At 40.2% G+C, this 17,744-nt stretch overlaps 1 protein-coding gene and 1 long non-coding RNA gene across 14 annotated transcripts in view; one reads left to right on the top strand and one right to left on the bottom strand.

Moving 5' to 3' along the window:
• Positions 1–7,459, top strand: part of USP54 (ubiquitin specific peptidase 54) — a 94,762-nt gene extending 87,303 nt beyond the window's left edge. For 8 of the 12 annotated variants that reach the window (XM_027699968.1, XM_027699962.1, XM_027699964.1 and 5 more), the window contains 4 exons: positions 2,238–2,356; positions 3,480–3,620; positions 5,107–5,293; positions 6,008–7,459. In XM_027699968.1, the coding sequence (XP_027555769.1) occupies positions 2,238–2,356; positions 3,480–3,620; positions 5,107–5,293; positions 6,008–6,666 (1,106 nt within the window). In that variant the 3' untranslated portion in view covers positions 6,667–7,459. Of the gene's footprint in view, positions 1–2,237; positions 2,445–2,795; positions 3,310–3,479; positions 3,621–5,106; positions 5,294–6,007 lie in introns of those variants that run through there. The other 4 variants (XR_003536888.1, XM_027699970.1, XR_003536887.1 and 1 more) reach the window with 4 other exon arrangements.
• A 4,881-nt stretch (positions 7,460–12,340) lies between these two features.
• Positions 12,341–17,505, bottom strand: LOC113975691. Of its 2 annotated transcripts, none has more exons than XR_003536890.1 (3): positions 17,083–17,505; positions 14,374–14,529; positions 12,341–14,255 (listed from the first exon to the last, which is right to left on the bottom strand). It is a non-coding gene; the product is annotated as an uncharacterized LOC113975691 (long non-coding RNA). The 2 variants fall into 2 exon arrangements; XR_003536889.1 differs by lacking the exon at positions 17,083–17,505 and adding an exon at positions 16,458–16,833.
• Between the last annotated feature and the right edge of the window lie 239 nt (positions 17,506–17,744).

The raw sequence follows: 17,744 nt of genomic DNA, 5'->3' as shown, positions 1-17,744 counted from the left end.
TAGTCTCTGAAAACCTTCCAGCTAACTAGAGAAAGCAGTGTGATCGTACTGCCTGGGGAGGCTACAGAGTAGCTGTTGATCTTGGCAAATGGAGAGCAACATCTGTTAAGATTAACATAGAAATAATTGATGTTGTTTTCAAGTAGGGAGCTAGCTGCTTATGTCAGGCTGCTGAATTTTGCTGTTTGAAAGTTTTGCATCACCTCTGGAATTTATTAAACTGTTTCTGTGCCTGAAATTAACGTTCTCCACATCTGGGAATTTTAACTGTTTGTACTGTATTCAAGAATTTAGTCTGTACCTGGTTCAGGGGAATAACTTTTAAAAGTGTTTCTAGATCTATGAGAGCTAAACCTGTGTTTTGCTAAGGACTACCTGCTTTAAGTTCTGGAAAATTACTTGTGAAAGCAGCACTACAGATATGTGACCTGCACTAAGATCCCTGAAACCCTGTGGATTAGTTGGTGCCGAAAGCAAATGAACAGATTCTGTTGGTTAGGTTATCCAGCTGTTGCTAGAGACATTCAATTAGAGTCTGAGGACAGCAGTCTGGTTCCACTTAAGCTGATCTAATCTCCTGCCTGAGATAGAGCAACCTTGTTTCACTGCTTAGCACAAGTGAAGTAAATTTCCATATAATCTGTGTCATAGCATTAAAGCTATGAATTTTCTGGTTAAATACAGTGCAGCCTGAAATTGGATGGGTGGGTACCAAAGTGATACAGATACAGCTATAGAAATATTATATATATTGCAATACATACACAAGACAGGTTTTGCCCTGCCCTGCACCCATGGATGTGGAGCCTCCCTCATTCCTGACAATGTCAGACCTGGCTGTGACCAGAGTGAGTACTGCAGTAAACTCTTGAACAGGTTTTTGTTCAACAGCTTGAGTTTTCTCTGGAACTCTCTTGTCTTGCAGTCCACTCACAGACCATTTGAGACATCGAAATGTGACTATTTCCCATTTGTTGTCCTTTTGGTTTTCTTTCAGAGTTAGGCAGGATCTGACCTCACAGCTTTGCGGGTGCTCTCTTGCATGGGCTTGAACCAGAAGGTCTTTTATGTTCCTACTAGTTGACTGATTATGGAAGTTCTTTCTGGAAATCTACCATGACAAAGCCCAGTTGCTTTAGTGTTAGCTGGAGCGTCAGAGTTCTGTTATCAGATGCGCCATTTCTTATGCCAACTCTTCTTGCCTATTTTCCCACTACATGTATGAGGGTTGTGAGATATGGATATTCTTCAAAAGTGAAGTGTTTGTTTGAGACCTTCACTTCTGGTTTGCTGTGACTTTCAGTTTCTTCCTAAGTTCTGCAAATTCTATATAAAACTGAAAAGTTTGAACCAATGCATCTACTGTGATGAACTGGACGAAAGTCACCTGAGTTAGGTCTGTGACAGCTCTTTCTTGCTTTTAACTTGGATTACCTAATCATTTGCAAATGCTGTTGAAATTTTCTGACCCATATCAAATGGTTTTGTCAGACCTTTACATTCAGAATCATGGTGAAAATGCCTGTATTTCTGTAGTGGAGCCTTACAGCAGAGTTAAAGCTAAGACCTTGCTCCTCCAAGTGCAGTACCTCAGTGCAGAAAAGGTGTTCTTATCAGTACATCACCTTTCTTCCTTTATAATGAGATTCCCTGTGACAGTCTTTATTAGGCCGTTGATGTGCCTGTCTATTCCATGAGAAATTTTAGGATTGTAACTGGTTGATGGGGATTGCACTGAAGTGATTGTAGCAATCCTAGTTAAAAATAACACATTTATCTATTTAATGAGCACAACTAATGGCTGAGAAACTGTTGCATTGGGTGGGAACAAGCAGGCTACTCTGTGGGGAACCTAAGGCTGACTTGTTTATCCCAAGTAACTTTAGGTAGCTTCCTTCTGGTAGCTGTCTTTTGTCCCTTTAGGCCCCCTAAACAATCTCACCTCTGTATCAAACAAGTGCTGGTGTGCACTTAAATCATTTAACTCTTAAATAGTTCAATTAACTGCTCCCCAGAAGCCTGCAAAAGGGCAAATGAAGCAGGCACAGTATCCTGATAGACTGTCTCCCGTTGCAATTTTGGGAGTTAGCTTACGTATTAACGTTCCAAGGATCTCTGACTTCTTGTTCTGTCTGTGTAGTCTGTCTGTCTTTGATGGTGTAAGACCTAAGATAGTCAGAAATGTGTCTTAACATGCAGTCAGGCATTGAATTTAACCACAGTGTTTTCCTTCCCAGTCTCAGTGAACCTGAATGTGAGGAAGCTGCCTGCTACAGCTGGCATGGGGCTCTCGAAAACCCCGACAGCAGAGATCGAGCGCAGTCTGTGTGGATCCACTGTTTCTTCTGTCTCCAAGGTGACATGTTCTTACTTAAGATGTGCTAGAGGGGGAAGGGCTTGGCCTGTGCAAGAAAGAATTTATAGTGGAAGAAGTGAAATAAATTAAGCAGAAGGTACTGGGGTCGTTGATACTAACGTTAATGAGAATTTTAAGTGCAGTGTAGCTCAGGATTAATTAGCTAAAATACGAGTGACTCATGCTACATACACCTTGTATGCAGTCAAATTATCTAAATTCTGACTTGGAGAAACATATTCCTGAAAACTTTAGGATCTAGTCTCTTTGAACTTACTGACATGAATTCCCTTCAATCACAACTTATGATAACTGCTTCTTGATGTTGCTACTTGCAGGGGCAGAGGCTTTTTTTTTTTACTGTGCCACTGTATATTTTTAAAGTGGGGGATAATTTGGTATTTGCTACAGTTAGTAGTTGGTCACCTCAGAATGGGAAAAGATTCTTTTTCTTCTTTTTTTGGGGGGAGAAACTATTTAAGTAACTGGCAGTTACATATCAGTGCCTGTATATGAAGACATGAAAGTATTTTCAATGGGAAATGGCATTTCCTTTAATATTTCCATACTCGATAGCAGGAGTTTAAATGGTCTTCCTTTTACAGGACAAAGGAAAAGAAAAAGGGAATAAACATTTCCCTTGCTAGCATAAGATTAACAAGCTTCCAGCGCTCATTAAATAATCCTAGATTTATTATTTTTGTTATGAGACAACTGTAGTACTTTATCATACATAAGATGTCTCTCAGCTGCAGCCATGATTATCTCTCCAGGGGCAGTGCCTTGTAGCAGCAGTCAGTCCTTTAGGTAGATTCATTACAGTAGAGACATTTTGTCCTGGCTTTAGATACTTATAAAAGAGTGAATCTCAGACAAATCAATCAGTGTATAATTATTAACGGAAGAAAGACTAAGGAGTAATATTTTTATTCACCAGATCCAAACAGACCCATTTATCTTAAGTTTCTAAGGTAGTACCTGAACAAAGGATTTCAAAAAAAAAAAATGTCATGGAATATCATTGAAGTATATTCTGTTAGACTTCTATCATCTCTTCCCTAAATTATTATACAAAATTGGTATTATGGAGAGCCTTTTCTGAAATGTGTGATATTGTCTGCAGGTCACATATACCCGAGAACATAGCAGGGAATCAGAAGAAGAGGAAATATACAGTGCAGAGAATTTCCGTCGCATTGCTCGCAGTCTCAGTGGGACAGTTATCTCAAACAGAGAAGAGACCTTGGTCTCTTCTCACAGTTTTGTAAGTAGAATGATGTGCATCTTTCCAAAGAGCCATCATCTGTGTATAAAGTTGGTGTTTTCTCTGTCTGCATTTAGTAGTTAACAAGACAGCAGACAGTGAATAATAAGCCATGATGAAAGCATGTATTTTTTGTTGTGTCCTTGGAAGAAGAATAAACTTCTATTTAAGTAACAAAGCCATCTTCTTCAGGTGTTGTTGCAGAGTAGTAGCTGCTGCAGCTGGTAGCTAACATTACTTGTCAGTATACAAAAATATCCAGTATAAATTTTTTTTCAGTTGACTTAAAGTATTTTCAAGAAAGCTTCTCATATACCTAGAATTTAAAAAACTTAATAATTTAAATAGCCTTGTGAAAGTTTCTGCTGTCTCGTGGGTATATTCAGCAAGTAGCATTTTTAGAGAGTAAAAGTAAGCTCTAAAGGGGAGACAATTCAAGACTTGGTACATAAAATGCAGACATACAGGAAGTAACTAAAAATAAGGAGATTGAATTTTTTTTTTTTCCTTTGTCCTCTCTGTTAAGTAGTCTTAGATGCAAGTTAAAACTGTCAGTGAGGAAAACAATAATAGAGTGTTTAGCAACATAGCCAGATATAATGTGACATTTTGGCTTGGACTGAATTTTTTGCAAACTGTACTTAGGATTTATTTATTTTTATTAACTGTATTAATAAGTGTAGAAGAGTCTCAGTTGCCAAATCAGTTATTTAAACTGGTTGGTGCAATTGCACCTTTCTGCTGTGTACCATAAACTAAGAACACGTCAACTTCTGAGTGTTTGCTCCTCAGTGTGCTTTAGTTAAGGGCTTTAACACATACCTGCAGGTGCTGGCAGAAGCAATTACAAACCTCCGGTGTCCAAGACCCACCCTCTCTGCTGGAGGTTTTTATTCCCACAACACAAGCAGCCAGTGGGTTGGCTGTCTGTTACTACTCTTCAAGTTAACACTGGGCTCAAGTCTGTGATGGTTTGTTATTCAGCCATCCCTGCTTTTTGGGGCAGGTACCTCCTAACAGAGTGAAACAGTACAGCACAGGTAAATACTTCAGCTGCAACAGGTAAATCTGTTTACAGTCTGGAATCAGAGCTTTCAGGAAAGCCTGCTATAAAATAGGAAGGAAGGATCAGCAATATTCTTATTTCATGGCTTGTATAGCTTGCCAGTTCCAATGCTGACTCGCCTGCCATTGTTTTGTGGATTCAATTTGTGAATCCAACCTCCAGGAATGGTTTCTGTTTGTTTTGGCTTTTTCGCTTTGGTTCCAGTCAAATGATCCTAAGTAGCCCACCACTGCAGTATGAGCCTTACTGGATTGATGCAGTTTTTATTTGTCTGTCCTTTTCACACACAGATGCATGTTTTTGTTCCGGTGACTCATCCCTTTCTTCCTTGGATCAACACCGTCTTTGCTTGATTCAACCCAACTCTGTGTTTACTCATCATTTTATGTTCTGTTCTTCTCCCTTCTCATTTTATAAAAGGAAGCACCAAATACGAGGAAAATGCCAGTGGACACCAGCCACCGTTCTTCCAGCTCCACTTCCCTTCCTTTCCCCCATGATCCTCCTGTATTTCCCTTTGATCCCCAGCACAACCCAAACCAGGTGCAACACCCACCCCATGATGTACTGATGCCCAGCATGGTGGGCAAGGCACGTAAACTGTCAGGTAATCACAGGACTTTTCATCCTTCTTCATGATCAGAAATTTTGCTGAAATACAGCTCCTCAGTTCTTGTCTTTCATAATGGAGTTTCACCATCTGCCTAATTCCTCCAGAGATCTGGAAGGACAAATCACGTGTCTTCTTCTCTGCCCTTTGGAGTTTTTCTGTGGTTCTGTGCTAAATGTGCATAACCAAAGCCAGTAATCTTTATGGAAACATCATGATGACCTTATAAAAAATCGTATTAATATTTTTGTGAAGTATTTTCTTTACTGTAAAAGTAGCAGTAAGACCCACCACCTTGTTGCCATGTGTGAGAGTACTTCCACAAGCTACTCATTCCTGCAAATCACACATGTAGTTGTGCCAGTAGAAATAACTAATTCCTGCATGAGAATTATTTTCCCTGTAACAGCATCAAAACCAGTTTGATCTACCAGCCTTGAAATGTTTCTTTGGGCTCCTCCATGATGACACAAGGGGCTAGTAAAGAAATCTGAAGTCTGTGACAACAGCTGTGGTAGGATAAGGAGGAAATGCAGTGAGGAAAATGAATGGTAGAAAGGGTGCAGCTAGCTTTTATTCAGAATTGCATGTCAGCCAGTAACTGGATATATTGGTCATTTCGTTGTTCTTCTGTCACCTGCTGGCGGCTGCTGAAAATTCTGAGAGGATGAAATAAAAAATATAACTAAGCAAACTTTTTTTTCTCTTCAGGAGATCAGAAAAACATCATCCAGAAACTTTTGGTTGTGCCTGACAGGAGTGAAGCTTTCCAAGGTGAAGACAACCCAGGTGTGGCACTGAGCTATGGGAGTCTCCCTTGTGCACCCAAAAGCACCCTTTCCCAGGGGCAAAAGCCTCTTGTTAATCTGCATTTAGGAGCTGGAGCATCAAGTGTCTCTGGCCATTGGCTGAACACAAGTTACCCTGCCAGGCAAACAGCCACGTTACCAGATAAACGAACAACACTCTGGGGGAAACATGCTGGCCAGCCAGGCAAGAATTTACAGGAAGGCTTCCTCCAGCAGCCTTCACAACATCAAATGCATGAATCTTACACCATGGGTTGCAGGCTACCAGCCAGCACAGACTACAGCACTTTAAGAATACCACGTGAGCCTTCTTGGGATCCCGGTGCCTCCCAAGGTTGCCCTGTGCCCCCTTCTTGTGTTAAGGCCCCGGGTCCAAGGAGAGTTGATATGCCTCCAGAAGAAGACTGGCGGCAGAACAGCTACACCCCTCAGCCTGGCAGAAGGCGAATGCTGCCAATGCATGTGATGGATGGGACTTTTTCTTCTGCTTCAGAGGCACACAGAAATATGCTGGCTCGAGCAGCAGCAGCTACTGGCACCATGCAGAATAATGGCTGGTGAGATCCTGTCCACTCCATGTGCCCTAATAACCTGCTCTGGGAATGGACTGTAGCTGTTACCAGAGCATGGATTGCGTGGAGAAAGAAAACTCTTTCAGTCGGTATCTGTGCCAGTTTTGTCTTAAAATGTAGCTATACAGTCTGTGGAAACTAATTGCACTGTATTTTGTTTCTTACACTACTGAACTGCTGTCTGGATGGGGAATCTTAGCTATTCTAGTCCTGGCCTGTCCTAGCAAACAAGTGCTATAGGAATGGTGAGCTTCAGGGGCATTGGTTTACGGGTAAGTTCAGAAGTGTGCGCATGTTTTGAAGGAAGACGGCAACTAACAAAAGGACATTTTTAAGGACTCTTTTTCATGAAATGTAGCTTTCGTAAATTCTTCACATAAACCCCCCAATCCTTTTGTTTTCTTCTCCTTCATCTTCTTCTGTTCCTTCCTAAGGAAAAAAACTGACCCACCTTCCAGGTTCCAGTAAATCTGTACTTGGCAGGTGGCAGTTAGTAAAGCACAGTTAGTAAAGCAAACCCACTTTTCAGTGTGCTGAGATCTCATGCAGAGATCACAGGTGTAGTTGCTGCAGAGGAAGTGGCAGGGAGACATTCATCAGTAAACCCCGATTTTCCCCACTTCCTTAAGGCAAACTAACAATGCTTCAAGCAGAAAAGACTGTTAATGCTGCACGCTTAATTACACCAATGTAAACACAGAATAAGTTTAACTATTTTAGTGTCAAACATACTTGCTTTTGTAAGTATTTTTCAAATAAATCTATGAAAATAGTTCTATTTACCTGTCTGTGTATGAGCTTTCTTTGCTGTTTAGCTTTACTCACCAGTTGGCCCGAAACTTCTACTTTATTTTCTTACACGTGAACAAACATGAGTCAATTGTTTATTCTAGTTCCTTAACAAAATTTGTGTAATACAGACTTAGATTGGAAGACATGCCTAATTTTGACTCTGGACTTGATGTTTCATTACTACTCAGCACTAGAATTTTCCCTCATAGTGGACAGTAGTTAACAGTGTCCTTTGAAAAGCATTTTGAGACCTCTTCTTTGAGGGAAAACTGCAACATCTGTGCCAGATGGTAGTGTATGCAGATACACAGAAAAATCATTAGAAATTGTTAGTGTAGTGAGAAGTGTCATTTTAATCACACTTGTGCCCTTGCTCCTGCAAACGCTTTCAGGTGTGTTGGTTACGAGGTGTTTAAAAGCGTGGAGGGTTCTGTTTATGCTCATCCTGGGACACGCCTCTGTCGGGAGCGGGGCTGGAGCCCGCGGAAGGGCTGCCCTGCCCTCTAGTGCTCGGCGCGCCTCCTGCGCTACCTGACCTGAGGGGCTTCGCGCTCATTTCATGCACTTCAGGGCTTGATGGAATTTCATCAGTGTAATTTCTCAGTTTCTTGTTTCTGAAGAATTACTGTTGTTTCTGTTACCGTTGCAATCTCATGTAACTACATCATGTGAAATTGCGTTTTACATTTGGGATTATCTTGCACACTTCTTTGTACTTAACTGCCCCTCTAGCAGTGGTTACCAGAACAAAGCACTCTGTTCTTCCACCCCTCCATTCCTAAAAAGCTCTCATGACTTTTGACTTTTTCAGATGATGGTTTTGCCAATTTAATAATATGAAACTTTAAACTACTGTTTTTTTTAAATATAAACTATTGGAGTATTATTTACTTGAAACAACTATTTGATTGAGGTTTCTCAACAGATCCAGAATTGTTAGTCTCACGCCACAGCCAACTGCTAAGTTTCTAGCCATAGAAATTATGACTTTAGGAAGTGACTGGAATGCAGGATTAATATTTGGACAGAAGCATTCCTGTTGCCATTTTTTCTCTCTCTTACTGGTAGAAGGATACTATTGGAGCAAAGGAAATCTGGGCAGAAGCAGCCTCTGTTTGTTTTCAGCTTTTTGATACCTTCAGCAGCTGGTGAAAGGTACCATAGCCCCAGGATGCAAATGAGGACATGGATAAGTATTTGATGCTTTGTTTGACTACAGCTCTAAAAAATTCAGATTGCAGAGTGAGACTTAAGTAGTCTTGATTATCTAAAAGAATAAGCTGCCAAAATAAAGTAAAAAGTCACCTCTTCAAGAATCAATATAGAATATGAAACTTTTGCAAATAAAGACAATATGCATGCTTAGATTGATTTATTATATCCTAGTGACCGGGAAGGAGAGGAAGTGTCCTTCCGTTCAGCTTTGCAGAATAATTCTGAATTGATACAACTCACTTAGTAGTGGCATCCAGGTTGGCTTTTTAAGGCATTATTCCATCATTATAGTTCTAGCTACCATGTTTCAAAACTGTTTTGTGAATGTCCTGTGTATCTCAATCACTGTGACGTGAACCAGAGGCCTGAAAAGGAAAAGTGGGGTCCATACGGAGCGTGTATTAGTACATCTGAAGAGAAACAAACTGAAGTACATTCAGCAATAAATTTAACATGGGAGAAAATGTGAGACTGGAAAAATACTTCATCTTCAGTTTGTGCCTGCAAATCTTAGGTCAGTAAGTTAATATTTACTTGGTAATTCACTTGACTAACTGCTAACTTGCAAGTCTTTTCAGTGATATTTATAGGTTATTTAAACCCTAGAAAAATCAATTATGTAGTAGTTTAATATCTCCTTAAAGTTCACTCTTTCCTATTCGAAGGGTAAGGAGGGAGTTTCCACAAGGAATTCAGCACCTTTTTAGAAGTCTTAAGAGTTTGTAAGCTTTGATGCAATATAACCTTTTCATTGTAAAATGCCTGTCACTGGCTGCAGAGCATGTTACTAGATGGAATTAAGTGAAAAGAACACAGTACACACTGAAATTTACCTTTTGAAAATAAGTTAATTTCAGTTCTCCTAAAAATAAAATTCATATTCCCTGTTTATATGATCTCTCATTGTGTTTGTAGTATGCTTTTAGACCTGACTCTAGGGGGCAAAAAAGAGCAATAATAAAATTAGGAGTAACTTAGTGTCCTAGGAGTAGCAAATTTATGTAAATATGATCCTTCTGTGTATGGAAAAGGAACTACCTACTGCAGTTCCTTCTCTTGAAGGCAACTGAGTTTGTGCAAGGTGTTTGTGGAAATCAGGCTCAGACCTGCTGAGCAGCAGATGTGGTCAAATGGAGTGTGTGCTGGAGTGTGCAGCAAAATGTGCCCTGCTTTAGGGAAGTGAAGTGCAAGGGAGGTGCTTGATCCTTTCTAAACAAAGGCTACTGCACCCATGTTAAAATGTGGGGAATTTGGAAAGAGGGAAATGTCTTACTGATATTTTCTGTGATTTTTCTATGAAATTGGCTTACCAGTGGTGGTTGGGTAGCACATAGAAAGTATAGGCAGGATTCCAGAATACTGGCAGTCATGCAGATTTTGCTTCTAATGTCATTTGGGGAGATGGACAAGGGCAGGTGTGTAGGGAGAAGAGAAGAAGGAAAGCAAAAGACAAGAGGGCGGATTGGAATAGGGAGGAACAGATGGATAGGTGAAGAAGGCAGAATGAAAGGAAATGTGTGCATTACGTATCTCCACTCAAATGTGTCTGTCTTGCCAAGGAACACTCAGTAACTGATCTAAATTTTCTTTCCTTTTCTCAGTGGATAAATACCTGTGCAGAGAGGGTCCTTGCAGTCTGGTGCTGAAGCTCTTTAGAAGGGAGGATTGACTGATGGAGAGAGAAGGCCTTTATAGCAGTCTTTAGTTATGTTCATGCCATGTGAAATGCAGAAGCACTTACATACCTCTGCTATGTGTATAAATAGACATTGGACAAACAGTGTAGGTTAAGTTAGTGTTTGTGCCAGCCTGGGCAAAGAAAAATGTGCTTGGGTTTTACAAACACCTCGCTGAAGTTAGATATATGCTGGAGTCTCCTTACCCCACTGTGTTGTCTCCTGTTTAGCACTATGGGTGGTAAAAAGCAAAAGTAGGATATTTTTATCCATCTATGCCTGCTGCCTCTAGCATTTTATCACTGCACAGTTCAGAACCTTTTCAAGTCTAGTTAGATATCTGTAATGCTTCTTTTAAACTACTTCTTCACCATTACTATCGTTGATGGAATTACCTTTAATGTTTCAGAAAATGTTTTAGAAAAAGCATGTTAGTCAATTATGTTTTTAATTCTCTTGCACTACTTCTGGAATCATTTTATATCTGCATCGTTCTTCTCGTTCATAGAAGAAATTTTTTCATCCTTTAAAACCAAAACAGTATAACTTGGAAATGTTTTTAAGATTGATATTTGATTACTGGAAAAGTACCAGCTAAGCCCAGCTCTACAGTCACTTCAGAACCCTGAGTATTTTTGCTGGCGTATTTGTGGAAGCAGATGCAAATGGGTGAGTTCAGCTGAAGAAATATAAACTTCCTTATTGGCATCAATAGAATTGTTTTAATGTTCATTCTTGAGTGAGTAAATACTGAATATACTCGTGAATAAGAAGATCAAGTATCTGTTTGTAAACTAACTTAGAGTAGGTTTGTTGAAGAAGGATTATGTTAAGTTTTGGCTGGCCCAGGCCCAGATGATTCACCAGTGAATCACAGGCTTCAGAAGCTTTGTGTGTGTATATATCACTAATCAAAATAATTTTAAATATGAACACATGAGAAAAATGAGTACAATAAAGCTGAACTTTGATAATAAATCTAAGAATCATTTCATATTGCTAAATTTTAGCTTCTTTACTACTTGGGCACAGTGATTTTGATAGCAGTCTAGGGTTATCTGTCATTCCAGGCTTTTACTCAAAATTTATACCAGTTCATTATGTGACTGTCAATTGAGGGAGCTCCAAGCATAGAACTCTTGTCGATTACAAAAAAAAAATTAAAAATCAAACTATTCAAGATTGTCTTAAGTTGCTGAAAGCACATTAAAGCATGAGCATGTTTAACATGCACTATTTATGTGAAGAGTAAACAGTAGCTGAACAAAATTGACTTGCTTTGATTTACAAATTTTTATTAATCTTGAATTACTTGGCTGGAATGCTGCACATAAGTCTAATTTAACTAATGACTGTATATTTTTACTTCATTCGTCTGATAAGGTGTAGGTTGTGAGAGAGATAAATATGACTATAACCTACCATCACAGCTTCTGTACTATTTAAAAAAATCTCCGGGTTCTGTTTGCTATGGAACTACATGTTTTGTTACTTGAAAATAAACTGCTTTCAAATTCCTGTAGGTCCAATACAGCATACTATGGCTTTTGGTAAAGGTTCAGACTGACTTTTTTGAAGCTATAAAATATGTCAATCAAATGCAAGTGAACATTGTACTACAGTTAAGTCAGCTACAAGATTTTAAAGTTGGGTATTTTTAAGTACATTTAAGAAGAAACAACCAATTGTTCATGACACAATGTATTAATTGTTCGTAATAGAATTAAATAATGCGTACATTTCTATTTTTTTGTAATTCAGTTCGTTTCTCCAGATGGATTAAAAAAATCTCAGTTGATATTAAACAACCATTTCAGTGCTCTAGACTGGTTTTGGGAACTGCCCTTAGAGGCTTAAAAGAAGCTATCTAATATAGCAGATATAACAGGTATTTGACCCCTTACTCAAGAGGGAGAGGAAGGTATGGATGTGGGAGTCTTAACTGATTTTTCACAGTAAATTACTGATTTGAACACAAGGATGTAATTCATGTGAAGAGCTAAGTAGTGCAGACCAGAAAATAAAATTGTCATGTCTTCTCATGGTGGGTGGGGATGGGCGGGAAAGCCCATGTCTCTTCAATGGTTTTATAATTTTCTATTTGCATATAAATATGTAGTGGAAAAGCTTTTCAATGTTTATGTGGGGTTATTTTGGGATATCCTTTTCTGCATTCCTTCGTCGTGACCTCACGTTTGCCCAATTATGAGGGTCATTTTTTGTTCAACCCTTTTTTCAACTCTATCCAGTCCCAATGTAACAGTTAATTCTTACTAATACTTAATGGTGTTCTGTCTCAGGAGCTTGAGAAAAGGATGCAGAGGGGTAAGCTGAAAGCACAGTTGTGCTTTGGCCATGCAGTAACAATGGCCAGATGTGTTTGTGATGAAAGAATGCATGTACTCTTCAGCAACTGAGTCATCTTGGTTTGTTCCACTCACATTTTCCTTTAAAATTGATTAATGGGATTTCTCCGGTCTGTAGGACATCATGTTCATGGATCAACGTAGAATCATCAAAGTTAATTAAAAAAAAAGTATCACACTGGTTTATATCATAGTTCCTGTTACAGAGCAATAAGGTGGTTGTTTTTTTTTTTTTTATAAGGTCCTATACACAGACCTGCTTATCTTGAATACTTTGTCAGTTAAGTCTCTTGCTTGTGGAGGCACTGAGGAAACGAGAGAACACAAAGGAGGGCAGCAAAAAGCAGAGTGAACTCAATTTTTAGAGTGAGTAGAGGTGACTATTAATACTCTATTAATATCGTCAAGGTAGTAAGATAAATGAAGAGAGGGAATTGCTTGGTCTCAGATGGTAGGAGAAAGAGCAATCGCTTAAGGCTAAGGAAGGAAAAGTTTGAACTAGATAATAAGAGCGGGGGAAGGAATGCTTTAAGCAAAGAAAGTGAGTGATGTTTTGAGGAACCTAAAGAAGAGTTTGAGGTACTATCACTCCAGAGGTGTGAGATTTAAAATAATATGGCCACCCGATGTAGCTGATCGGGTTTGGTATAAAAAAATCACCTAAAATTCTGGAGTCAGGTTGGGTTGCTTTCACCTGTTTTTCACAGTTGTGATATGATGCAAGTAATGACTGTAGCCTTGACTAGCTTTTCTAACATAGCCTGTGCTTCCTCAGCCTGTTCAGAGAGTTTATTGGGGAAGGTGGGAAGTGTGTGCAGGAAGGGAGTGTGACAGGATAGACTGTAGTAGTAAAGTAGCTTTTCATTTATACCAGCAACTATCTGATAATTTGGTTTTTGTTCTTCTCTTTTTAAGTCAGTGCAGCTTCTTGGTACTGGATGACATTGGCAGTTGGAGTATTGCAGTGATAATGATTTCATGATGCTGGAGAAAATTACTTAAGACCTTTCTGAAAGATGCCTTCATACAATAAGATTTGCTATAAAAAAATTACTTGGGAAGCAGGGAAGTATTATGTCCTCTTTAAAGAAAGCTTTCAAGTATTCTTATTGAAACTCAGTACAGGAACATGTCAAAATGTATTTAAAGTAAAACGTGCCTTGTTCTGAAGCAGTCTCACAATTTATGCCAACCACAATACCATTTCTGGCAATTCAGAAAGAACAGTTTCAAGCAGTCACTAGTGAGAGTCAATGAAATGGAACAACTTAAAAGTTTTGTCTTCATCTTATTCTCCTGCTTATAGCACATCTTCCCTTCTCAGACCTGGTTTATCTCTGCAAGATTTGCTCTGTGCATCTTTCTCTTGGGATCTGGAATATATCTCTCTCTCCTGTGATTCAATTTCCTTCTTAGTTTTCAAAAAGTTCTTGTTGGGTAATTAGATGATTCTGGGACATTGCATTGTGCCAGTTTTTAAGGTATGTCGCTGTTAGAGTCAGAAGAGACTGTTCTGATCATCCACCCTCCTGCAAGAGATGGTTACAGAATTTCACACATCCATTTTTATGTCTAACTTCTGCCTCAACTTCAATAAACAGCACTTGTCTGAGACAACAATTTACTAAAATATATTTGCTTCTGTACCTTACAGGCCTCAGTCAGGGGAGGTGTCAGAAAAGTCTAGGTTTTCACATAGCACCTTTTCATTTAAACAGTTTTGCATGCAGCTTCAGCGGGTACTTCTTTGAGATGGAGCAGAAGGAAGTCAAGGATCATCTGCATCCCAAATGGCTCCATTCCCTGTGGTACAGAAGAAGATGGATTGGCTTGATTATTCTGTGTGCTTCTCCTGCTAAATTGTTTCTCCATTATGAAAACAGTTATTTGGAAAGCAGTCCAGTGCTAGCAGCTAGGTAATGGTTTGGAGTGTTCAGTCAGAACAGGAATGAATTAGCTATTTATCTTTATCTTTCTTTTTTTTTTAATTCGGTATTAAAATGTGTGGAATGGAGTGGCCACTTGGTGGCAAAGCTGAACAGGAAGTAAAATGTGACTCAGCTTTTCAGAATTGCTTCTATTTGTCTGGCATTTGTGGGAAACAGAATTAGAAAGTCACACTGACTTCTACCTGCAAGGTCATGTTTGTTTGTAATTGTGTTTTCTATAATTGTAATTTTCTATAATCATACTACTTGTGGTGCTGGTGGAAATTGTTTGATTACTTGAACACAAGATGTATCAAATCAATCATCTTTGCCTTCATCATGAGGTAAATTGGGGCAATGTCAATGCGCCTTCAGATTCTCTAGCAGATTTAGAGACAATAGTACAGGAAAAAGTTCCAATGACAAGGTAAAGGGCTTAGAGGGAGAGGGAACTACAGATTCCTGCCTAATGAAGATTTTGATACTGTCCTAATGACAGTGGCACATGCTCTGTATTTTAATGAGGCAAGATAGAATATGTCAGAAAAATTACTATAAAACAGCAAAGTAGCTGTGCTAGCTAACTTCTCTTTCTAGCTGTTGTTACAAAAAAAAAGGTCAGATCATTATTTTTAATGTTTTAAGGAGGTGTGGTTTGTAGGGAGACATAACACCATTTTTTTATATCAACCTAATGTATTGGGGGGGGGAATTGTGAACCCAACAAGATCTGATCTATGTGAGTGTTTTCTTCAGGTTATGCCTGGATATAACTGGAAGTGTTTCAGCATGCAGGGCACTGGGTATGCTGCTTAGAGGCTGATAATGTCTCCTTCTGGCACTGCATCATAAGAAAATAATAATATGCTATGGTTTTTCCTCAACCAGAATTCTGACTGCATCAGCCCCTTTTACTTCACACCTCAGGGGACATGGCTACAGGCTCCTGAGGGAAGTGAGCAGCTGAAATAAGTAAGGCATTTCTCTTGCAACTGCACTTCAGGTGAGGTGAAGAGGAGATTCCTGACAACACTCAGCAAGGTCTCAGGCTCCCTGTGTGTTTGGAACTGTATGGATAAATGAATTTCTTTATAATATGAGAATCTCTTTGCTGTTTCATGCTGTCAGACATTCAAACTGCATTTATTAACTGAGCTTCTCTTGATTTTAAATAAGAGACTGAATTTATTACCCATGCTTCTTGTTCCAGCAGATCTACTTTAATCTAATGCTAAAGTCAATAGGAGGAACATTTACTTCCCTTCCTGTCCGTACTCTCATTCCATACTCTGAGTGCATACATGTCCATGATATTGAAGCAAATGAGATTTTGTCCTATTTAAAAACCAGACCCTTCGAATTGGTTGTACAATGACAGACATTTGCAGAATATGTGGTATAAAGTAGTATTTCCTGCTGCTGGATGGCTTAGCGATTAAATCCAAAATAGCCATCCAGGATTTCTTCCATGATGCTCTAATGTATCCCAGCTCTTTTTTTATGTGCATGCATGTATTTTACTTGTGGATGTAGAATTAGAAGAACTTTGTTTTTTCAAAACTTTGGAGTCTCACAAGTGTCATTAATAAATACCCCAAAGGTTTGTAATTCTTATTCCCTTAAAATTTCCATTTGCATCTTTGAATGTCTTTACAGGGATGTTTCATTCAATGTTTCTTGTTGGACTGTCCTGGCTATCGAATAAAAAAAGCAAGGTCAACCCAAGCTCTTGTGTAACGCATCAATTTGTCTCTTTTTGCTTGAGCCAAAGAGCTTTTCATGCTTAACGTGGCAGGTCCTCACCTCAGGTGTCATCCTTTTTCCTTGGACCTAAATGGGGCAAGAACCAAGACCTTGCTGGAAACTGTTACCTCTGAGTGACTTTTCTTTCTTAAATTCCTGGTTTATTGTATAGAATAGATTGCACAGGTCGGTACAAGTAATGCATAAGAGCTGTAGGGATAGCTGAAATGCAAAGCAGCAACTCTTCAGATATAGTGCATTTGATTAAATATGATTATATGTACATGTTTAGATGTTTGCTAGATCTGACTGGATGTGTTGGAAGATATTTAAGTGATGCACAATTTGAACATTTTTGGCGTGGGTTTGTTTGTTTATTTGTTGGGGCTTTTTGGCTGATTATTGTTTTGTTTATTTGCTTTGGGACTTTTTTTTGCTTGTTGGGTGATTTTTTTTTGGTTGGTTGGTTTTTTAACCCAGCCAATTTCTGTGATCTCAACTACACTGCCAGTCCTACAACCTGCACTGGTACAACTGGGGATAGACTAAATCAGAGGAGACAGGGTGAGGTTAACTGCTGCTACAAAGGAGAGCAGGAACTAGTTACCTTTTTTTTCATCAGCAAAGTTAAGACAGAGTAGTCATAATAACCAGATTTGCTTAGATCTAGTACAGTTGTACCAACCTTTCTGCCAAGGCAAAGTCTTATACACTGTGTGTGGCTGGACCTGTTGCACCAAATTTGCAGGGTTTGTATGTGACATAAGGGCTATGATCTGCACTTGCCAGGACCAGGCCGTGGTGCTGAGCCTCTGCCCCGCTGTCTGCCCGGGCAGCTCTGAGGGGGATCAGGGACGAGGAGGGGGCAGCTCCTGCTCTCAATGCTTGTTCAGCTTCAACCGTGGAGCTAAGTTTGGCTGAACTATCTGGTGCTGGGAGCTTGGTGCAAGCCGTCCCCAGGTTCTTCCTTGGGGGGCGGGGGGGAATTTCTATTTCCTCCTCCCTGTCCTGCCCTCGGCCGGCCCTGCACCGACAGGTGAGGCCGTGGGGCCCCTTCCAGCCGCGCTGTGGGCGAGAGGAGCCCGCTGAGGGCAGGGGCGCCCCTCACTCTGCGGTCGTGCCCGGGGGGCACCGAGGGCTTCGCCACCTCACAAAATGGCTCCCCCGGCCCTGCCGCCCGCGGCCCCCGGGGCGGCCCCGCGGAGCTCTCCATGGTGGCCGCCGGCCCTCTCCCGGCGGTGCGGGGTCGCTGGGGGCCGGGCCGCCCGCCGCACCGCCCCCTCAGCCCCGGCCCGCCGCCCGCCCGTGCCGGGGCGGGGGCGCTCCGGACGCCTCACTCGCCTCCTC

Source organism: Neopelma chrysocephalum, unplaced genomic scaffold (assembly GCF_003984885.1).
Source record: "Neopelma chrysocephalum unplaced genomic scaffold, ASM398488v2 Primary Assembly neopelma1_143, whole genome shotgun sequence".
Taxonomy (NCBI): Eukaryota; Metazoa; Chordata; class Aves; order Passeriformes; family Pipridae; genus Neopelma; species Neopelma chrysocephalum.
The sequence above is the reverse complement of the archived record's forward strand: the minus strand, read 5'-3'. Positions and strand labels throughout refer to the sequence as shown.